This window comes from Drosophila ficusphila, unplaced genomic scaffold (assembly GCF_018152265.1).
Source record: "Drosophila ficusphila isolate 14025-0441.05 unplaced genomic scaffold, ASM1815226v1 contig_286, whole genome shotgun sequence".
In the NCBI taxonomy this organism is placed as follows: Eukaryota; Metazoa; Arthropoda; class Insecta; order Diptera; family Drosophilidae; genus Drosophila; species Drosophila ficusphila.
The window spans coordinates 6,842,969-6,864,465 of NW_025064189.1; the positions used below are offsets into that span (position 1 = coordinate 6,842,969).

General features: G+C 44.1%; 5 protein-coding genes across 7 annotated transcripts; 3 read left to right on the forward strand and 2 right to left on the reverse strand.

Annotated features, from left to right (window-relative positions):
- Window positions 1-340: 340 nt before the first annotated feature.
- On the forward strand, window positions 341-3,628 carry LOC108100362 (protein tipE). Of its 2 annotated transcripts, none has more exons than XM_017204200.2 (5): window positions 341-620; window positions 802-997; window positions 1,055-1,228; window positions 1,294-1,530; window positions 1,910-3,628. In XM_017204200.2, the coding sequence occupies exons 1-5, from the start codon at window positions 341-343 to the stop codon at window positions 1,965-1,967; spliced, it is 945 nt and encodes a 314-aa protein (XP_017059689.1). In that variant the 3' UTR covers window positions 1,968-3,628. The 2 variants fall into 2 exon arrangements, with proteins under 2 accessions (XP_017059689.1, XP_017059691.1); XM_017204202.2 differs by having other exon boundaries at window positions 2,689-3,628.
- Window positions 3,629-3,931: 303 nt separating this feature from the next.
- LOC108100358 lies at window positions 3,932-7,724 on the forward strand. 2 transcript variants are annotated; one of them, XM_017204191.2, is made up of 9 exons: window positions 3,934-4,052; window positions 4,178-4,588; window positions 4,664-4,874; window positions 5,504-5,588; window positions 5,644-5,846; window positions 5,913-6,079; window positions 6,131-6,425; window positions 6,504-6,641; window positions 6,828-7,724. In XM_017204191.2, exons 2-9 carry the CDS (start codon window positions 4,443-4,445, stop codon window positions 7,140-7,142), a joined length of 1,560 nt encoding a protein of 519 aa, XP_017059680.1. In that variant the 5' UTR covers window positions 3,934-4,052; window positions 4,178-4,442; the 3' UTR covers window positions 7,143-7,724. The 2 variants fall into 2 exon arrangements, with proteins under 2 accessions (XP_043063749.1, XP_017059680.1); XM_043207814.1 differs by having other exon boundaries at window positions 3,932-4,052; window positions 4,178-4,874.
- LOC108100130 (cilia- and flagella-associated protein 298) lies at window positions 7,410-8,624 on the reverse strand. Its single transcript, XM_017203883.1, has 4 exons — window positions 8,250-8,624; window positions 7,920-8,189; window positions 7,741-7,857; window positions 7,410-7,457 (listed from the first exon to the last, which is right to left on the reverse strand). The coding sequence occupies exons 1-4, from the start codon at window positions 8,622-8,624 to the stop codon at window positions 7,410-7,412; spliced, it is 810 nt and encodes a 269-aa protein (XP_017059372.1).
- A 141-nt stretch (window positions 8,625-8,765) lies between these two features.
- Window positions 8,766-12,062, reverse strand: LOC108100359 (ero1-like protein). The gene is made up of 5 exons (XM_017204194.2): window positions 11,629-12,062; window positions 11,108-11,371; window positions 9,726-10,411; window positions 9,359-9,667; window positions 8,766-9,290 (listed from the first exon to the last, which is right to left on the reverse strand). The coding sequence occupies exons 1-5, from the start codon at window positions 11,767-11,769 to the stop codon at window positions 9,239-9,241; spliced, it is 1,452 nt and encodes a 483-aa protein (XP_017059683.1). The 5' UTR covers window positions 11,770-12,062; the 3' UTR covers window positions 8,766-9,238.
- Window positions 12,063-14,814: 2,752 nt separating this feature from the next.
- LOC108100709 (protein masquerade) lies at window positions 14,815-21,254 on the forward strand. Its single transcript, XM_017204740.1, has 9 exons — window positions 14,815-14,966; window positions 16,590-16,762; window positions 17,113-17,262; window positions 17,320-17,616; window positions 17,734-17,889; window positions 17,949-18,875; window positions 19,022-19,937; window positions 20,246-20,523; window positions 20,584-21,254. Exons 2-9 carry the CDS (start codon window positions 16,621-16,623, stop codon window positions 20,904-20,906), a joined length of 3,189 nt encoding a protein of 1,062 aa, XP_017060229.1. The 5' UTR covers window positions 14,815-14,966; window positions 16,590-16,620; the 3' UTR covers window positions 20,907-21,254.
- Window positions 21,255-21,497: the final 243 nt, after the last annotated feature.

Genomic DNA, 21,497 nt, shown 5'->3' on the forward strand with positions numbered 1-21,497 from the left:
AGTCGAAGAAGTCAAAGCAAAAAGTTAACCCCAAAAGGCTAACAAAAAAACATAATAAGCATTAATTTAGATAAAGAAGAAGTAATCAATATACAATACAAAATAAGAGAACCATTTTCCATTTCGGCTATAAAAATAAGGCAGATGGGCAGGAGATCGTTAGAAGATTAGGCTAAGAAATCTCCAAAAAACAAGCGAGGACGAGGCAGAGTAGATCTTAATTGTTGTAGAAAGCGCGAATGTTAGCGGTGTTCATTTTAAAGGCTTTTACCGATCCAACTACAATCTAAGCACCCTTACACAAACCCACAAACAAAACTAAAATACCAAAATCTCCGCCATGAAGAAGAGCTCCACGCTGACGACGACCACTTCGATGCCGGCGAGTCCGACGCTCTCGGCGCAAACGCTCTCCGCCAGCAAGATCAGCCTGAACAGCAGCCGCTCTGGATCGGTATCGGGGTCAGGATGTGGATCCGCATCCGGGTCGATGCGCTCCGCCTGCCAATCGCCGGTCAGACCGGGGAGCGGATGCGTGGACGCCATCAAGGCCAAGCGCGAGGAGATCGAGATGGACACGCTGCTCGAGAAGGCAAAGTTCTATACCTCCGTGTGCCTTGGTGAGTTTGGTGAAATCTTTAAGATAGTTGCAAATGGTTAACCTTTTTTAACCAACAAACACAACCTCATAAAATAAATGCTGCTCTGAACGTCATCCATGACATTTGTCATCACTACAAGCATAACATTTAAGGATGAAAGCGATACCCTCTACTTAGTACAACACGTTTTTCTCCACAGGTACGACTGCCATTTTGTCGGTGTTCACATTCCTCTTCCTGATACCCTTCGTCGTGGACCCCGCCATCTCAACGATCATAGCCGACTATGATCCGGTGCCGGTGACCTGCATTGTTATAGATCACATCTATGCGGAGGGCATCAAGAACTGCAGCTGGAGCTCCTGCCGCGAGGGCTGCACCTCATCACTCACCAAGTGGGTTCTTAATAATATTGTGAAGGGATCCGTTTACTCAACTATTTTTATAAGCAGGTGCCATCAGTTGTTTGTCAACTATACGCGCATACCGTTTAGCGAATGGGAGCGCAATCCTCGGGACCTGGACACGGTCAACTGGGATGTGAGCTATACCAAGTTTCTAATTAACTCGGAGGGCTGTGGCTATCCACCCACGACCAATTGCAGTGTCTTTGCCAGGCAATATGGGTAAGGAGCACTCAAAGATAATTCCCTACTTCGAATTATTATAGATCGTTTAAATTATTTAATAGGTTCTCGCATATTGGAGAGCCCTTTCCCTGCTACTACAGTAGGGCCTATCCGGAGGTGGTGATCGGTCGGTACTCGTGGGAGAACAACCTGTACCACCTGATCCTCTCGCTGATCATACCGAACGTGCTCTTCGCCATCTCGATCGGGGTGCTCAGCTATTGGTACTGTCCGTGCTGCGAGAAGGCGTGCAACAAATCCTCGCGGGTCTACGCCGAGAAGTTCCCGACCAAGGAAGAGTGAGTGCCATTCATGTACCAGCGATGTCCTCTGCATCTTGTTCTCATTCATTGCGAAAGTTCGGCAAATTTGCTACCCCAGTATCCGTATCTGTATATTGTAGTAGACACTCACCCAACAAACCATGGACATAAATCTCATTGTGCCTTGTATGAAGATATTGTCGAAAAGTAAAAGTCAAAAGTCGTATTGTCATGCTGTATTCTCCTATGAATGTAACTTATCGTTTTTGTTAATCGTTAAGATATTGGCCTAATCCATAAGTCGAAACATGAATGTAACCCTTAGTTCTCTTTCTTTTTTTGTATACCTTATAAGCCTTTATATTTTATTGGCTCCCTTGTTATCTTTCTCCTTACTACTTTATACTACTTTCAGGATCGTTAACTGCATGAAATGTAACACGGAAAAGTCGTTGTCCTTGAATGTATTTTGAATATGATCTAATCAATGCGAGAGTGCCTGAACTTTGATCCCCAGAAATGTATTGTGATAGGTTAAGTGCGGTGGTATTTGATAAATATCCGTGGATCTCTCGATCCAGACAACTTGCACATATTGTGTGGCACCCAGTTTGCTTGTCCACTCAAAAAAAAACACCCACATCAAAATGAAACCCAAATTGTTACTCTGAAGTGTCCTTAGCAATTACTGCCTTCCTTAAAATTCTCGAATCGTAGTAATAGAGAGTCCCTCACCTCAAGGATTTCCTCTAACGCACAACAAGAAAAACAATTTTTAAACAATTTCGTATGCTATATACACACCGACACTCAAAAAAAAAAACAATCGAACTCACAAGAAAAATACTCAAAATAGAAAAGATCTTAACCCAAACTATACAGATAGATTACAAAAGGTTTCTTTCAGGTCTAAATTAGTTAACACTCGGGATCCAATAGATTCCCTTTTCCCCTAAATATTTAACCTTTAATTACATATCGAATATTTTTAAAACTTAACCTCTTTACCCTAGATATGCTTTAGAAAATGATTTTTGCATGCTTTTATTTTTGGTCTAATATAAATGTTTATTAATTTTGATTCTAGAATGGCATGAACCGTTTATCCCTATATACTTAGTAGCTATATATTATACCGCTTATATCTAAATAGCATTGATTAAGAACTCTGTTCCAATCGCGTTCCAATTCTAGCAAACTTCTGTGTCACAGTGACGAAGATGATGATATGGAATACTAGCAAAAATAATATTAGTTAACGCCCTAACCAAATAGCAAATTCAACTTTGTAGTCTGTACCACACATAGCTTACCTAGATATATATACAAACATACAATATAGAAATTCCATTTGCCATCACATCGGACGATATATATAGATATATAAAAAATTAAGCGGAGCATCGCCGAAGGAATAACCTTTTTCTCAGCCATTTTATTCAAAATTTTGCGCTAATGAAAATTTGTTAACAAAAACTTTGCCATCGTATTGTTATGCTAGTTATTTGAACCTTTGGTTGGCTTAACTGGCTTTTTTGGAGGCGGCAGCGATGCTCCACTCTCGACTTCGATTTCCACAAAGATAATACAAATACCAATTAAAGAATCGCTTGTTTTCAACAAATTGTGATAGTAGTCATAAAAATATTAAGTAAATTCTTAAAAACTAACTAAAACGGAAAGCGAAAACCAAAAAACCAATCAAACAAAGCAATTGTATAGAACCGATGCCGCTCCGAGCCGCAAAGAAGTAACGAAAAAATAATCGGCAGAGATTCATAGAAAACGGGGCGGGACGGACTCCAAAAAAACCCAGAAATATAGATTTACCACAAGATACCAGATACAATCCATGGGGATAAGCAGCGGAACCAAATTACTCACTCACACTCACACTGGGACACTCTCAACATTTTTGAAATAGTTTTAACGATCTTATGTAAAAACCAACATCTAAGCGGATTATAACAATATATATATATAGATATATACGTATACATATAGCTTAGCAGAACCGATATAACGCACGTTGCTTATGAGAATTTTTTAAATCATACAAACCAAACCGGAAAACAACAAACCAATTTGAATGCAAAACGATTAAAATTTTTTACTTAACGTGTCTTTATCAATAAACAAATTAAACCAGCTAACGGCCTATTTAATAAACAATTCAAAAAAAAAAACATGAAAGAAACCAAAACAAATTTGGAGAAATGCTAAAACCAGAGCTGTTTTTATTTCCGAAATTTCGGGGGAGAGAGGCCGGGAGGGAATCCTCTCCAGGCGCAGGCGTGTTGACCAGGACTCGGAACCATTTGTTGAGCTGGCTCCATCCCTGTCCCGGTTTCCATTTCACTCAAGGGTTTGTTTTGGCCTGGGTCTTCACTTTCGCTTTCGCTTTCGCTTGGGTTTATTTCGGGTCGAAAAAGTAAAAGTGCGCAGTGTCCTTTGGCAGCCCTGGCTTTCCGCACTCCTTCCGCTCCGGGACTCAGTCAGGACTCAGTTGCTGTCGGGAGCGGACGTGCGAAAATCGGGAAAAGTAGCCCCCTTCGAAGGTATCGCAACTCATTCATCAAACATAACGTCCCAGTTCCTCAACCCTCCACCCCCAAATATCCCGTCCTCGAAGTCCAACTAATTTTAAAGTCCGAGTATAAATAAACAAAGCTAACTAAAATAGAACGACGAGCCACCCACTACCCACCCACCACAAACAAACAAACCACCGCCCACCAAAACCACCCAAAGCGAAAACCACCCAGCAAACAAAAAAGCAATCACCTTGAAAACGGCGTAGGGTGAATATATTCAGAAAGTTAGATAGCAGGAGGAGCACGGCCTCAAAGTGGGCCACCAAATCAACAAGTCGTAAATTAGCCGTGAACTAGGCCCAACCCAACCCAAAGGAATCTCGACCAGGCGGAGACCCCGTTCCTCGATAAAAAATGGCGCGGCGAAAGGACAAGCCGCGGGTGATTCCCGAGCAGGATACGCGCATCTGTCGCGCCATCTGCCTCTGCCAACTGACCATGGTGCTGTCCTGCGTGTCCATCGTCTACCTGAGCGTGGCCATCTACTCGCCCTCCCTAAAGTGGGTATCCCATTTGCTCCTAATTAAACCCCCCCTAAAAACATATACCTCACTCATAAATAAATCCCTTTTTAGGGCTTTCAAGTCGGGCTTCGAACACGATCCCGTCATGTGCCAAACGGTGGACCGTCAGATGCCCAACAACTGTCCTTGGGCATCCTGCGGCGAATGGTGCCTGACCAAGACCAGCGGCTTCTGCCCCCAAATCCACTCCATAGTCCGTCGAAACGGCACCGACATCCAGCTGAACAACTGCACGCGGGTGTCCAACACCTCCTGCTCCATGGTGAGTTTTTATCGCTTGTAATGAACCTCTAAGCCAGCAAAACTGGGTGGGGTATCAGAAATATGGCTTGAGGAAATGCCGCTATTAATAGAGACTTAGGTCAAGTTACTCAGGTTACTACAAAGTTTAAAGTTCAATTAAACAGTCAAGGTCACATTTAATTGCCATTCAGTCATTCATAAAAATTCATATTTGTATGAGGCAAATATTATTGTTTGATCTTTCCATTTAAAAATTTTTAACAAGCAAAAGCAACTATTCATTAAATAAACGTTGATATTTGCAAAAGAGAAATAGTATTGTTTGCTATTCCACTCAAAAATGATGTTAGAATTAAAGACTTTTTGAATGAAGACAAGACAGTTGTATAAACTATCGTCACAAATACTTCTTTGACCCACTGTAGCACCACCTTAAACTAAAACAATGGCCACCCACATCCAAAGACGTCATCGTCTTGGCCTCCCCACTAAAGGGAAAATTCAATTCATGACGCATCCTTCCCCACTTAAGGCTGTGGCTACTAATGGAAAGACGATGAGGCATGCCCCTCAGTTTTTATGGACACTTGGCCCCACGGGGGTTTAACGATCATTGAATGGCCATTATCCTTCGTTCTCTCCTTGCAGATTGACCTGAGTCGCCTGAACAAGTTCAATTGCAACAATGGAACGGCCTGCAATAACATCAGAGGAGTATTCAACTGCTCCAATGGTGAGTTTTATCTTTTCGATATGATGAACATTTAATTAACTGATTGCAAACACAGGGCACTGCAAGAATATGTCGGAGTTCTTCCTGTGTCACCACAAGGCCGATGGAACTACGATCAACTCGCAGAAGGATAATACCAAGCTGAATGGATTTTTTGAGTGCCATGGGGTTCATTGTACGAAAATAAAGAAGCCCTTTAGTTGCGATCGATACTGCTCTAAGATTACGACGACAAATGTTAACACCCTGATCATGCATGTAAGTTTAAGTTTATAGAAAGTGAGAAATGTAAAATATACAATTTATATTTTATTATATATTTAGGAAGACAATGTCATCGCAGCTGATTGTGAGAATGCAGTGGCTTTTAACCAAGCCCGTGGATCCGAGCACGGAGTTCGCATTGAGCCCTTTGAGTTCTGGAAGGAGGACGATGGCAACCTGCTGACCAACTGCGCTACAGTAACCCGGGAATCCGACAATCGCATCACGTGAGTAAAGATCCCCCAAATGATAACTGCATATTAATAAGCCCAGGACAGTGCCACAGATTGCCTGAATGGAACTCTCTTGGAACACGATACTCTGCCCGCTCCCTACATGAACTTCACGCAGTTCTGGGCGATCTACGAGAACAGCACCAGATCGGTGGATCCCGAGCAGAAGTACCTGCCCAACCAGGCCAACCTGACCATCTACAGCTGGAAAAAGCTGTTCATCAACCTGGAGGGCTGTGTGAATACGCTGCGAGGGGAGTGCAAGGACTTCGTGGCTCGCTATGGCAACGATGGCGACAACAACACCGCCCAGTCACGCTACCAATGTTACTACAACAAGGTTTGTGGTTGGGCGCTTCCTACATTAAAATTCCACTCTGGTATCAGTTCACCTCAGGTTTCGTATTTCACTTTGCAGGATTCAAACGTGGAGTTTGTGGTGGCACGCTACGATTTGGATAAGGTTTACAGGGAGCTACTCCTGGCGCTAATTGTACCCATTGTGCTGTTTGTGGTGTCATCTATATCGTTATGCATCATCACCAAGTCTGTGAAGGTGAGTAAACTAGAAAAACTACTGGGATTTGAAATCCCTGCTGCTGTAGAAGTGTATTTCAATCAAGTTCAAAAGGAATTTCCTTAGCACTAAAGTAAGATATTCGAGTAGATATCTTAAATTTGATATCCTTATAAATTGATTTGAGTTTATTGAATATTAAAATATTATTTTAAACGCTTTCAGGTGGGTGATGATGCCAAAATGCGATGTGTTTGTGCCGGCGATGATTCCGACAACGACCAAGTATTTGGTGCAGGATTGGCCAACAAACCGCAGGATCAGATGTACGATACGGACGACGACGTGGTCGATCTGGAGCACCAGGCCATTGGAGGTCAGGAGTTGTCGGACCAAGGACAAGAAATGATAGGAAGCACGAAATCCCTAATACCACTGAGTCCTGCTGGAGATTCAGGAACCAGTGAGCAGAATTTCGACCAGGAGCAGGAGAAGGCCACAACCTGCGATGTGCCCGAGAAACCACTGGTCATACTTTAAGCATATTTAATGGAAAAGAAAAGGATCCCGAAGAGGATTACCTTTGGAAGACCATAGCGAAAACAGCACCAAACTTTAAGGACCTGTGCATTGTACAAGAGGAACTGAATTTAAATTCTACTTAGCGCATTTATACAACGTTTACACAAACTATCAGATAAACGAAACGGATCTTAACTTTTCTTGGTTGAATAACGATAATCACACATAGTTACTGGATAATAGCCCCCAGATGAAGGACATGACCGAGCTTTATATACCCGATTCTCACTCTAAACGTTTAAGCAGATGCGCCTTAGACAAAGTGGCATTTATCTAGATTATATAGCATTAACCGAACAACATCTGCTGAAGAAGAAAAAATGAAAAGAACACCAAGACAGACCAAGAATGCAGTCTCCTTTAGAAATAGGATACAGGCATCCGAATCGCCTTAACTTTCGACTTTGTAGCTATGCAAATATTCAAACTTTTCTTAAAATATGTAGTTGAACGAAGGAACAACAGTACCTACTTATATCTGATATACTTAAACTCGTATTATAGCAACAATAAAACACCATTTGGAATTCTCTCTACAAAGAACAAGGGGTCTTACCTTGAGTTCCTCCTGGCGGCGGAAGGCTTCGGCCATCATTTGCTTGCGCAAGGGATCCGAGATCACTGCCTCGCGTCCTGGAGGTCCTTCACCCAGTTGATTTAGCTTCACCACAACCTAATAAGGGATTTTGGTTGGATTAAAAGGGCAGAAGGGTGGCAGTTTTAGGAATTATTCACCTTAGTTTTATCATTGTGGCCCAAATACTCGCTCATGAGCTTTCCCATCAGCATCTGGCGTCCGGCAAACCAGAACTGAGCCTTCGAGGGTTCAATGACCTCCTTGGAGGCCTGAGTGCCAGTCAGATCCTCCATGTTGGTGAACTCCATGCGAATCGTGTCGTGAGGAGGCAATTGCATGGGATAAACAATGGTCACGGCACCGCGAAGGAGGTTCAAGGCCTCCTCAACAATCTTCAGAGTCAAAACTTTCGAGTCCTTGGCTAGTTTCTGAAAGGATGTAGGTGGCATCTCATAAGCCATTAGCCACGTATCCATCCCTTAACTCACCCTGTCCACCATGGCCTTGGCATCCGTCATTGCATTTGCCAGGACCTTCTGCATAGCCTCATTCGGCTGCTGCCCATTTCGGCGGAGGAGTGGATCCTTGTTGATGGTGAAGCCGCCTGAAGGAATGCACTTCTCCGCAAAATTATCCTTTAGCTTGAGCTCCTCTCTCTGGTCCTCGTTCAGGCCCATCATTTCAGGCGGTACCATGGTGCCGTGTTCGGCCAGTTCCTCGATCTCCATGCAGATACGCTGAATCTTGAGGCGGCCATTGTAGAGCGCCACCAGATCCCGCAGAACCAAGTCTGTCTTCTCCTTAACACTGGTCTCAAAACAAAAGAGGACCTCGTCTCCGCGCTTCACATGTAGAACCACCATTTCGCACAGAAAATATAAGCACACGCGCCACCAACTGCAGATCAAGTGGATAAGAAATTGTAAATGTCACAAAAGCCGACAGCTGGAACAGCAAACAACTCGGTTGCTAGGCCCCGTATCGATGGAGACACGATAGAGAAATGGGGGTTTCAAAACATCTGACTGCACGTTTATTTTAAATCCTGTGTGTCGTAAGGTCGAGTTATTGCACAATGCGTTTACTTTCTCATTAAGTTCTGCTTACAAACTCCTCCAGCTACAATAAATACTATCCTAACTTAAAATAAACACCTGCATCCTTCCTGGGCGTTTTTTTTTTTTGTCTTTTGGTTTTCGGGTATGTTTTGACATGAGGGTGATACGGTGCGCTAAAGTACAAGTAGCCTAGGGGTAATCGTTTGTATGTACAGGGAAGCAGCTATCCTGGGGTTGCTAGCCTCTGGCCGGTCAAGTGTTACGAACTATGGAAGGAAAGCTGCATTCAGGAGGATGCCCAAGATGCAGCCCCAGCGATGTGCGTATGAATTAACTAATAGGTGGAGCGGCGGCGCAGAGCTGCTCCTGTGAAGCGAATTGGATCCGGGACGACACTCGGTTGATCCAGGTTGGATGGGTTATCTCAGCACGCGCCGGAAGTTCTCCATCTCGTATATACTGTTGGATAATCTGCAAGGAAAACCGCACATTACCCATGGTTGATTTATAATGGTTTTAAAGAAGTTTTAGAGACCCACCTGCCGAAGGCATTGAATAGAGCGACAATCTCTGTACGCGACAGCCTAAAAATGGGATCAGCCTCGATGTGCGGTTTATCCCACAACCCGCTTTCCGTCGCTAAATTCAGCTTTTCAGAGTAGAGAATCTTGAGGGCAGTGCCCAGACCCTGCGTCTGCAGCTTTCCCCATAGTTTGCATTTGTCACAGCCCACGCAACTCATGATGCGGGATATGTTGCGGAACTTCTCCTTGTAGTCGTGCTTGAACTTAATGGAGGCAATGCCGCTGCTAAAGAGAGCGTTTTCGTCGAAGTGGGACTGGAAATTTCTGCAAAACAAATCGTTGTTAGTACTTTCTCTAAAATAGTAGATTGTTTCGAGCTCACTCTACAACACTCAGCAAATCGTTGATGGCCAGCTTCACCTCCTCATCCTCCTCGGCGATGCCTGTGTAGTAATCCTCGCGTCGCAGATAAGGAGCAGCCTTGGCCAGAGCACGCAGTTCCACCAGGTAAATGAAGTAGAGGTTTCTTAACCAATGAGGGCCCTCGCCACCTGTTGTTTCCGGACTGAAGCGTCGCTTGAACTCCTTGGCGTTCGGACCCCAGATGCCTTGTGGATCGAGGAAGTCCTTCGACTCGGACAGCAGATACTTGGAGCACAGATGGATGTTAATACTGGAGTGGAGACCGGAGATAATGCGGTAAAAGGCGCGCTGTTCCAGGCACACGTCCCGCAGATCCAAGTGGGGAACATAACTGGAGAACTTGTTGGCAGTTTCATTGTTGCCACCGAAGCAGTTCTCCAAGTAGATACTCTTCCAGATGCGGTGTGCTGATTCCCCTCGATATCCGGTGTATCGCTCGGGATTCAGCAGCAAGTCCACATACTGGGAGCCCTCTTCGTGGTCATCTACTATGCAAAAGTCCTCCTCGGCTTCATCGTGTTTCGCCCACAGCTCAAATTCCCGGTGCGCCTGGTCACTGATGCTCGTGTCCAGGAAACCCAGAGAGCTATCGAAATCCTCACCATCTGAACACGCTCCGCCTTCCACTTGTGCCTCTCGCGTGTACTGAAAAGATAGCAAACAGAAGAGGAAGTCAGTAAGGTAACTTCAACAGTTGTGCAAACAATCAAGTTTGAGTTGTAAGTCAGTCATTATTCCATTGAAGATAAAGCTATTGAGGAATTTATTAATATTATTTTTAAATAGCATTAACTGTATAAATAGTTCTCTTTAATTTAAAACATTTCTTGTTTCTTTGCATAACGCACGAGTCAACAATTGAAGTGTATTATCTTTTTGTTTATAAAGATAAGAACCACTTCTGTTAAAAACAATCGAATAACTTCGTATTTTTGTTTGCTAAATTTCCTTTTTAAATAAAACTGATTAAAAATTAAATCGAATGTATCTCTTAGAGGTGACTAAGTATATAAACACACTTCAGAGGATAAGTAAATCCGACAGATTGACTTGACAGTATGAAAAAGTAATAAAGGGCGTCTGAACGCTTGATGAGATACTAAAACCACGTCAGCATTGCTAAACAAAATCAAAGGCCACATCAATACTCGCGTACGTTAAGTGGAGATTACAGATGCGGTTCATTCTTGTGGAGCAGTAAATATTCAAATAAAAATAAATCACCTAAACCCATTGAGAATTCAGGTAGATAGTGGAGTGCTACCGACTTCAGTAAATGAAAGAATGAGATAAGGGGGCGTATTTCTGATAGCTCGTTAATGGAAAAATTCAAAGACCCACCTTGAATGAAGCCTTCTCCTTGTGCTCGCCCTTCTCCTTGATTCCCTGGGGTATCGCTTGCTCCTCACAGTTCTCCACCTGGCAGAAACGGATCGCACAGCGACTGTCGTCCGGCCAGAAAGGGCACTCCTGCCGCAGATTCACCTTGTAGAAGCGGAAGAAGTTCTTCACCAACAGACTCTGCAGCCGCGGATAGATCTTCATGTTGTTGAAATGGTCCACGGTGTCCACATCGCAGCTGCAGTCGTTTATAGATCCCTCCAACTGCGAAAAATATAAATATATTACAGTGGCGGTAAAACTAAGAGCACAGATTTATAATAAAAATAAAGATTTTAATTCTCACATTAATTTATTTTTAGAATTAACTTGACTAATATTATTCATTATTTTTTAGATGAGTCAAGTCTAGAAAATAAATAACCATTAATTAAAAATTACTAAATTTTAGAATGGTGACTTTTATAGATTATTTTCCACATTGTATAATACTGTAAAGTTTAAATGGATTAAAAACCCACCTCGCAGAAGCAATTCTTGTTGGTTTCCGCCTCGTCGATGGCGGCGAAGTATCCTCGGGTGGAGTCCGTCCAATAGAGGAGCAAGATCAGAACCACTAAACTGGATGCCCAGAGATTTCTTTGCACTGTGTGTGTGGTCATTATGTTTTTGATTTTAGGTGGGCGTTGCTAGTTTCGTGACTGTTGCTGTTGCTTGCGCTCTCTGCTGTTGCTATTATTGTTGTCGCCGCTGGGATTTGTTGTTGCGTGCTAAGTTGTTAATCGTTTCGCCGACGAAGTGCATCTGAATTTCCCACCGGAGCCTAGACCAGCGATTCGCACTGGCCAATTTCACGAGTTTAGCGAGTATTTACGTTTCGCAGCAGCAGCATTGTTTTTACTTTCATGATTTTGGACACGTACCTTTGCGTTGTGTGACCGCAGACGAACTGCAACTAAAAGTACTAGAAAATTCCCTGAAAGCCGGCGCAGTGCGGTCACACAGCACAGAAATTTGATTTTCGCGCCTATCAACCATAATACGTTAAAAGGACAACCCTATATAAGTGTTGAAAAACTCTGGAGGTAAGGTTGCCAGATCTTGTAAGTAAGGACAAGGAAGGACCGTTAGATTTAAAACGCAGACAAGGCTTAACTACTTAAAAATTTTATTTTATTAATAATGTATAACAACATAAAGAAATATATAATTATTGTTTTTTTTAATTATAAAAAACTTAAGAGCATAATTGTATGATTTCCTACATTCTATCATAGTCTTACTAAAGTTATTTGAATTGTAAAACATTTCAAATTTTGACGTCTTACTTCTAAATTAGTTAAACGTGTATAAATGTATATACATATTGAATTAGTTAAACGTGTATACAAAAACTCAATATAGTTAAGCATTCGCTATTTAATGTCCATATAAAATATGAATATGCCACTATGTCACATGACTTCTACTGATAATATTCAAGATAACATTCAATCGTCAATCAATTGATTGCTAAATGTGAATATTGTTATGGGTTTTCTTCTCTACAATATTGATGCTGTTAATTAATTACCTCAAATATTGATTTCGCCTATTCTTCGGCGTTGAATGCATCTTTTGTTCCCATGACAAACCCTTGCCCCGTCGATAGCACCCCTCAAAAGAGTCCACGACCCTCGATATGCAAATTGAGGAAACTCGGTCAGATCTCGGATTGAATCCTTTCTTCATATCCAGCCCAAGATCATCATCGTACATCACGCCGGGGGGTGAATTGCTTAGGATGCAGGGCACGGAGATGCAGGCACCTCGATTATTTAAACATAAATCGCCTTGGGTTTTAAGGAAAATGGACTCGACGGGTTAAATTATATTTAACCGCAACATAACAGGGTTTTACGATTTTGGTTTAGCTATGCGAACATGGTCTAAACTAGTAAATTTAGACAGATTCTATAACTACTATACCTCCAAAAACTTTTTATCCGCTTTGATTAATCAAAATCATATTCAATAAAAACATATCTAATATTTTATTTAGTCCCAACATTCTAACTTTATAAAAAACATTCTTGTACCCTTTTTCTTATAACTTAAGTTCTACCATGTTCTTTAAAAAATTCTCCTTTTATACCACACCTGAGCATCATATTTCTTCTTATTTCAATACAAGACCATCAAAAGTTCTCACGGAAAAGTGAAATTACAACAACGGGATGACTTAAGCAAAAAAAAAAAAGACAAGCCTCACAAAAACGGGGAAAAATCTTCGAAAAAAAATGTACCAAACGAAAGGGTTTAATCATTTTTTTTCGAATAGGACGATTAATGCTGAAAAAACGCAGACACAAACATGTGTGGCCAAAGGACAGGGCGGCGACCCTCGGCATTGTTCGAATTGAAAAGGAATCATCGCGGACTCGGGCGAGCGATTTGCATACGCAGGACGAAGGACGCAGGACGAAGGCCAAACCACCACCACCGGCTTCTTATCTATTTGCCTGAGGTCCTCGGGACCAGGTACAAACGATCTCACTCACACTCGCACGGAATGATAAATAATTTTTTTCTTTCGATTTTTTTTTTTATGAACTTTTTCACTTTTTTTTACCACTTTCAGTTTTTTTTTTATGCAGCGTTTTATTCAAATTTCTAGCCGATCTGGTCGTGTGAAGTTTTGTCTTGAGAAGATTTTGCCCCGAAACGAAGGATGCGCGACGGCTGCGCGATCGAAAGGAGCCTGGGAACATCCGCGAAGGACTCGATGGATTGTCTCTCTGCTCATTTGCCTAGACATGCGATTACGCATAGAAAAGACTAGACAGTGAGTAGGATATGGCTGGCGGATACTAATTAGTATTATCATGTGGTAAGTCATTTAAGGCAGACTTCATTTCAATTTAAAATCAAGAGTTATTTTATAAATTCAATATTAATCTATATTGTTAAACTGTGTGAAATATACTTAAGGCATTTTAGCATTATTTTGTTTACAGTGTTATTTTAACTATAGGAATTTAATCCTTCTCAGAATAAAATTCCATCAGTTCCTTATCAAGTACCATTTTCTTCTACTTATGCTAAACTGTTGACTGATTCGCCCGACTCACCGCAAATCCCCAGCTCATCGGCTTACTCGGTTTTCCCAGGGCAGTTTTCCCTATGCAAATGCAGTTAGTTGCTCATTAGATTCGCGCACTCGTAATTTCAATCTGCAATGTTTTGGCAACAGGGCGACGTCAACAGCTCCTCAAGATCGGGATCCTAAATTGCGAATTAGCATATGTAACAAGATGTTGGCCAAAAAAAAATATGCAAGACAGGCACTTGAGATTTGCATAACTAAGCCGCGAACACAATGCAAATGTGCAGAAATGATCGTTACAGGATAGGGGTAACGTTAATCCGCTAAAGTAGGCACACTCCGGGGTTTCTTTCGTTTGCCAAAAAAGGGTTCGGGGTGCTAATAAAAGTGTCTGCAAAATGGCTTCATTGTACCCTCGATGGCAAAGTGGCGATTTCTGAAGAGTTGCGAAGACCAATCGTCGAGTGTTTTATGGCCCATAACAAATAAAAAAGGTGTGGGACAGGTAAACAGGTGTTGGTCTTAAGAGAGCCGACCGCTCTTCGGGAGAGAGTCTCGACCGCGCACACTTTCTCCGGAGAATTCCCGGCCTTGGCGGCTTACCATCGCTGAGAACCTTGAGTGCTGGTCAGTCGGCTTTTGGCTTTCGCAAGGTGCAGTCGCGTCGTGATCGTGATCGTGATCCCTAGGATATACAATATCACACAAAGAGAAACCGAAAACCCGAGGATCGTTCCGATTCGTCTGGAACCGTCTACGTTTAAGAAATCTTAAGTGAGTGCCACTTCCTTCCTGTTTTCCGCTGGACTTTGCGTTATAGAACACTGGCTAAAAAAGGGGCTTCCGGATCGGTATCCCATTCTCCTGGCTGCCAGCTCACAGTTATGCGTCTGCAAACTTACCGTTAAGATCCCCGGTCGCAAAGAAAGAAAAGAGATGGCCAACCACCGAGAAACAGAAGTCGCTTAACTTGTTCGTGAGCCGAGCCTAAGGCGAAGAATTCCTCCAACTCTTCGACGTGTGTTGGTCTTCTACGTTTCTTCGCGTCTCTGTATTTCTTCGGCCCGGGACTTTTATGGAAGTGCTAAAAACGAAAGAAACCAAACAAATAAAAAACAACATCACTGAAGACGGCAGCAAAGAATCGTTTTGCAAATTGACAAATCAACTACGAATAGTTACAGTGTACGAATAGCCGAGTGTCGTTTACAGTTAAGCCAAAACGGTTCTGTTTGTTTTGAAAGAGATCTTTTCTTTACCTCCGCTTGGCGTGAAATTCAAATTCGGTTAACTGGAATTCCAAGTGATTCGGTTCCCATATACAAAACCAATGCCAAGAACCGAACAACCGAACAACCGAAGAATCGAAAGAATTGAAGAATCGGGCAACCGAAAGAGAGAAGAACGATCGGTGTTAATGCCGTCGCGCCTTATGCATCTGACCCAGTTTCTCATTCGGTTTTGGTGCCGGACTTGGTATTCATGGTGGCGTAGGCGTGGTGGACTGACAGAATGGGGCAAGAATGTTGCTAACAGAGAGCAGGAGAAACGACTTGACCCAAAATTCGTGCCAGCACTTTCTAGCCCTCCCCATCATCAGCTGTCGCAGTCACAGAGTGTAGAATTGAGATACAAATAATAATAATATTTTCCTTTCCGGTTTGTAGAAAGCTTTTGTTGAGTCGCACGTGATTGGGGAAGTCCGTCCGATTCCCATTCCGATTCAGTTTTAGTTTCCGAAAACAGAAGAAGCGACAACCAGCTGCACTTTCGCTGAGAGATCGGAGATCTCTATCGCCGAGGTTTCATTTCGTACTAAGTACTTTCTATTTCATTCATTTGACGGTTTCGTTAATTGTGGCCCAAGAATGCCCTGGCTTTTACCGAGCTCTTGTTATTTGCATGGTCTTCTCACCATTCCGTGTAACCAGTTTTCGCCTCTTACAGCCCGATGTCGCCGTTTCCATACTCGTTCTGGGCAACCCAGATACATGGATTATGGTCGGGGGAAATGGCTGGAGTGGCCCGTTAGTCGGCGGCACCGCTACGTATACGTAATATTGAAATGGGGCACCTGCGCCGCAGAAGCAGAACCCAAAAAAAAAAAAGAATTAAATGGTCCAAACTGGTTTGGGCTTATCACACACACATGCCGCCTCCCAAGTGGTAATATCTCGATGATGATGATCTTCACTCGGCGGCTCTTTCTAGGCCAATGATCTCTAGGCCTGTGGCAGATGCCCCAAGCTTCCGAGCTGCCGCATTACGTCACTGGCGGCGACCGGGGTTACATGGCCCGGATGATTCAGTTGGCTCAGTCGGCTCGACTTTCACTTGACCACCGCTAATTATCTCACCTTTTCTACACGCCTCTCTCTCTCGCTCTCTCCCCTGCAGATTCTTGGTGGGAAATGAGCACGTGCTGACCATGTTGGACCACCGAAATACGCAAAGGTTTCCCAACACAATGAGCCGCTTTGTTCTGCCGTTGGTATTCAGCATTTTGCTGGTCAGCCAGCCATCGCCTTCGCAGGCCCAGGATGAGTCCCTGGCGGGCAGTTTTCTATCGGGTAAGATCAGTATTTAGCAAGTACTCAACAAGTATTAACAAACAAATATGTATAAGAATAATAGGTCGAGTAAAAAGTAATCCATTATTTGTACATGAAATTCAAATTTTTTTTTATGGTTAGAATTAACCGATTTATTTCAAATAAGCACCTTTTTTTTACAATCGATTGATGGTAATTTTATGATACACCTCTCATAAAATCCTTCGTCCTTACTTGCAAAAAACTGAGCCATCTATTCTTCAAATAATTGATTACTTTTTACTTGATCTAATATGTATATCAACAATAATAATATTAATGGCATCGCATATCATGTTTGCTAATCATATATGATCACACCCTTTTAGGTCTCCTGGATACCATTACCAGTACAGCAGATGCCAAGGATTGTCCTGGAGTCTGTGTCCACACCTTGGCTACTTTGATTTGCTACGAAGTTCTAGAAGATGTCGCCTGTCCTTCGGCCAGCATGAAGTGCTGCATTGAAAACGCTCCAGGTTTGGTTCTTACTCATAATATTTCTTTTTAGGTTTTAAAGGTTATCTATTTTTTAGCTGGTAAGAATGCGACTGCCGTGAGGGCAACAACAACGCCCAAAACGACAACCACTGCTAGCACCACAACCACTCAGAGGACAACCACTACGCCAGCCACAACCAGCACCACAAAGCGCACCACCACCACCACAACTACTCCAAAACCAAAGCCCAAACCGCAGACCAAGCGACCTGCCACTAGTGCCACCACAAAAGCCACGGTGGCCACCACCAAGAAGCCCAGCACCACCAAGAAAGTGGCCACTGCCAAGCCCAAGGACAAGGAGGAGTCCACTAAGGCGGATGATGCGAACAGTAAGTTTGAGAGTGATATAATAATCTTGTATAAATAATAGTACAGATTTGCTGGAATATTTAATATACCTATGTTATATTTTCTGGAATATTTTATTTATTTTCCGAAATTTTCAGAGGACTGCACTGGAGTTTGTGTGGCTGATCGCATAGCGGAGTATTGCGAGGCCTACTTGACCAGCGATGGATTGTGTAAGGAGGGAACCAAGTGCTGTGTCTCCCTGGACGAATACTCCAATGGCAAGCTGCCAAAGGACATCTACATTCCAGCCAGTAAGTAACCACCCATAGATACTTCCTTTTGTATTTTAATTGTATATTTTTGCTACCAGAACACATGAGCAACCTCAAGCCCAATCAAACTCTCTCCGAGAAGTCTGCTCCCTCGAAGAGTTCCTCCACCACTTCCACAAGTAGCACCACCACCACCACCACCAGCACCACCACAACTCCTGAACCGGCCAGAACCAACAACAATAGTTCTCCGAAGCCCAGCAAACACAAGAAGCATCCGACCACGACAACCACAGAGGCTGCCGAGGAGGAAGAGGACCAGGAGAACGACGAGGACGGCGAGGAGGAGGAGCCACCGTTGAGTAACAAACTGAAATCCGGACAAAATCAGGGTCAAGTCCTAAAGGAATGCGAAGGCGAGTGCATGAATGGGATATTCGCCATCTTCTGCGATGACATCGATTCCGATGCCTTTTGTCCGGGCGAAGGAAGCTGTTGTGTGACTGGAAACGGTTCGGAGGCACCGCCCGCCTCCAAGGCCCCGCCCACCAAGCCTGCGATCAAACACGCCCCCAAACCAGCTGCCAAACCCGCTCGTCCCGTTTCGCCAGCTCCTCAGCCGCCAGCTTCGAGCTCCGGCGGCGGAGGAGGTGGTGGTGACCTGCTCTCCCAGATCATCTCCTTTGCCGAGAGCACTCTGAACTCCCCGGCTCCTCCACCTCCGCCGCCCCAGGCTCCGGTTCAAGTGCCCCGCTGCCCTGGATTCTGTCTGCTCAACATTATGGCCGCCTTCTGCGAGAGGCCCTCGATCCTGGTCTCCACACCCACCACTTGCGCCAAGGGATCCGTCTGCTGCGACAACTCCAGAGCCGGAGCGCCCAAGCCCAAGCTGCCACCGCCCACGCCCTCGCCCACGGCCCCGCCCACCGCTCCGCCCTATGTGCTGCCCAACACCCCGAGTCCCGATCCCAGGGAGGAGTGCCCCGGATCCTGCATCGTCAGCCTGCTCAGCTTCACCTGCTTCAGTGAGTTATTTATATTTATTTTAATTTTGAATGCCTTTTATCAAGAATCTTTTAGCTTTGCTTTCCACTTATCATCTTTGTATTATATATTTTCAATAACTATAGTTTTATTTTATAATATATGTATTATCTTTTTCCCTCTCCAGAAAACGCCGAGATGACTGACATGTTCCGCTGCAAGCGCTCCGGCCAGATTTGCTGTGCTCCCAAGAGCAAGATCCTGGAGAAGCAACAGTTCCAGACGCGCAACGACACCGCCTACTATCCTGCACCACCCCCACCGCCCCTCGGTCCACCGCAGGCCTATCCTCCCCAGACACCGCCCTACTCCTACATGAACAACCAACAGCCCCAAGGACCTCCGCCCCAGATGCCTCCTCCTCACCACACCAATCCCTACCAGCCACCACCTCCGGCTCCCAACTACGCGGATTACTATCCAGTTTCTGGACCGGGACTTTCAGCGGGATTGCCTCCACAGCCCCAGCCACCCATTACCACGCCACCCACCACGACCACCACTTCGACGACTCCAAGGCCACATGTCTACTCCAAGTACGTGTGCGGTGTCAAGGGAACTCTGCGAACAGGAAGGTCCCAAGCTCTCTCCCTAATTTCCTATGCCCGTGCCAAGTACGGAGTGCAGCGAACAGCCCGGCAGATGACATCCTCCGCCGGATACTCCACCAACTTCAACAAGTCCAACGAGCGATTGGTCCTCGGCTCCGCCATTGTGCCCATCCAAATCCACAACGACAAGCTGGGTGATTTGGTGGAGTCCAGCAGTTTGCAGAGCAACCAACTGCGCTCGTACCACAACCACCAGGAGGAGGTGGTGCAGCCGGAGCTGGTTTACCCGGACTACTATCAGCAGAGATCACTGTACGGTCTGCAGTCGAACTTCAGCGGAAGGCGGAGGGCGCGAGTGGTGGGCGGCGAGGATGGGGAGAACGGCGAGTGGTGCTGGCAGGTGGCTCTTATCAACTCCTTGAACCAATACCTCTGTGGAGCGGCTCTCATTGGCACCCAGTGGGTCCTCACGGCTGCCCATTGTGTCACCAAGTAAGAATTAATTATATGTATTTTGAAAATTTTGGGAAAGGAGAAGGAACTTCGAAAAACAATAACAACAAATAGAGTAGAAATCATTTTGATGAAATTCAGATGTTATTTGAATTTATATAGAACTTCCATACTATATTTAAAATCCATAATATCAACGGAATAGTTTTTCAACTAAATCTAGAAATAACTTTGATGAAATTACAGATGTTATTTAAATTCATATAAAACTTCCTTACTATATTTAAAATCCATAAAGTCAACGCAGTAGTTTTTCAACTAAAACTTGTCTATTTAAACCTTTGCAGCATTGTTCGATCAGGAGACGCCATCTACGTCCGCGTGGGCGACTACGACCTTACCCGCAAGTACGGAAGTCCAGGAGCCCAAACCCTTCGAGTTGCCACCACGTACATCCATCACAACCACAACAGCCAGACTTTGGACAACGACATTGCCCTGCTGAAGCTCCATGGTCAAGCGGAGCTGCGGGATGGAGTTTGTTTAGTGTGTCTTCCGGCCAGAGGAGTCAGCCATGCGGCGGGCAAGCGGTGCACAGTGACTGGATACGGATACATGGGAGAAGGTACACAGAAAATCCCTAAAATGCACCAACAAATCTATAAATCTTGGTTTTCATTTACAGCTGGTCCGATTCCCCTGCGAGTTCGTGAGGCGGAGATTCCGATTGTGAGCGACACGGAGTGCATCCGGAAGGTGAACGCCGTGACGGAGAAGATCTTCATCCTGCCGGCGTCCAGTTTCTGTGCCGGCGGAGAAGAGGGACACGACGCCTGCCAGGGAGATGGAGGTGGTCCCTTGGTGTGCCAGGATGATGGCTTCTACGAGCTAGCTGGCCTCGTGTCCTGGGGCTTCGGCTGCGGTCGACAGGATGTACCCGGCGTCTATGTGAAGACGTCCTCGTTCATCGGCTGGATCAACCAGATCATCAGCGTGAATAACTTATAGTGAGGCATCTCGCATAGGACACAGACACCATGTGCGGGAGGAACCCCGCTCTTGTGGCAATTTGCTGGACCCAAAAGAATCAGGATTCCCGGAATAGCCTACGATTGTTTGAAAAGGGGTTCCCGCTCTTCGACTGCTAACGTAAACCCATCCTAGTGTAATCTATTCATACCTAACCTAACTCTAATTTGCTAACGACTCGAAACCCAGAAAGCAACTATATTAACTATTACGATTATCGGTAGCGTAGAACGGCAATCTTTAAAAGTATTCCCCTATTTGATAACGCCCTATGGTAAACTGTTTTTGTATATACAAAATAAATACAAAAAATCTTCAGTTATTTTATATATTTTCTTTTTAAAGTACGCAGTATATAGTATTAGTCGGAACGGACAGGGTGACTATATATATAAGAAAAGATTATTCAAAAAATGGGTAAGCTGAAACTTGACCAAATTCCATGAGTTCTAAGTCCATAACATTTCTAATTTTAATCAGATTTTGAAGTGGCATCCCCCTTTCGAAATTCTTAACTAAGGATTTGCTGAAAATTTACCTTCCTTTCTTGTTTTTGTCAGATTTTTATTC

Bases quoted from the DNA above. Each gene is read 5' to 3' on its own strand.
- LOC108100362 (XM_017204200.2), top strand. From the start codon at position 341: ATGAAGAAGAGCTCCACGCTGACGACGACCACTTCGATGCCGGCGAGT. The intron at 621-801 runs GTGAGTTTGGTG...TTTTCTCCACAG, and splicing joins CTATACCTCCGTGTGCCTTG to GTACGACTGCCATTTTGTCG. The intron at 1,229-1,293 runs GTAAGGAGCACT...ATTATTTAATAG, and splicing joins GTCTTTGCCAGGCAATATGG to GTTCTCGCATATTGGAGAGC.
- LOC108100358 (XM_043207814.1), top strand. From the start codon at position 4,443: ATGGCGCGGCGAAAGGACAAGCCGCGGGTGATTCCCGAGCAGGATACG. The intron at 6,426-6,503 runs GTTTGTGGTTGG...TTCACTTTGCAG, and splicing joins ACCAATGTTACTACAACAAG to GATTCAAACGTGGAGTTTGT. The intron at 6,642-6,827 runs GTGAGTAAACTA...AAACGCTTTCAG, and splicing joins TCATCACCAAGTCTGTGAAG to GTGGGTGATGATGCCAAAAT.
- LOC108100130 (XM_017203883.1), bottom strand. From the start codon at position 8,624: ATGGTGGTTCTACATGTGAAGCGCGGAGACGAGGTCCTCTTTTGTTTT. The intron at 8,190-8,249 runs GTGAGTTAAGGG...ACATCCTTTCAG, and splicing joins CCAAGGCCATGGTGGACAGG to AAACTAGCCAAGGACTCGAA. The intron at 7,858-7,919 runs GTGAATAATTCC...ATCCCTTATTAG, and splicing joins GCCACAATGATAAAACTAAG to GTTGTGGTGAAGCTAAATCA.
- LOC108100359 (XM_017204194.2), bottom strand. From the start codon at position 11,769: ATGACCACACACACAGTGCAAAGAAATCTCTGGGCATCCAGTTTAGTG. The intron at 10,412-11,107 runs GTGGGTCTTTGA...CTATCTTTTCAG, and splicing joins AGGAGAAGGCTTCATTCAAG to TACACGCGAGAGGCACAAGT. The intron at 9,291-9,358 runs GTGGGTCTCTAA...TTTTCCTTGCAG, and splicing joins CTATTCAATGCCTTCGGCAG to ATTATCCAACAGTATATACG.
- LOC108100709 (XM_017204740.1), top strand. From the start codon at position 16,621: ATGTTGGACCACCGAAATACGCAAAGGTTTCCCAACACAATGAGCCGC. The intron at 17,617-17,733 runs GTAAGTTTGAGA...CGAAATTTTCAG, and splicing joins TAAGGCGGATGATGCGAACA to AGGACTGCACTGGAGTTTGT. The intron at 19,938-20,245 runs GTAAGAATTAAT...AAACCTTTGCAG, and splicing joins GCTGCCCATTGTGTCACCAA to CATTGTTCGATCAGGAGACG.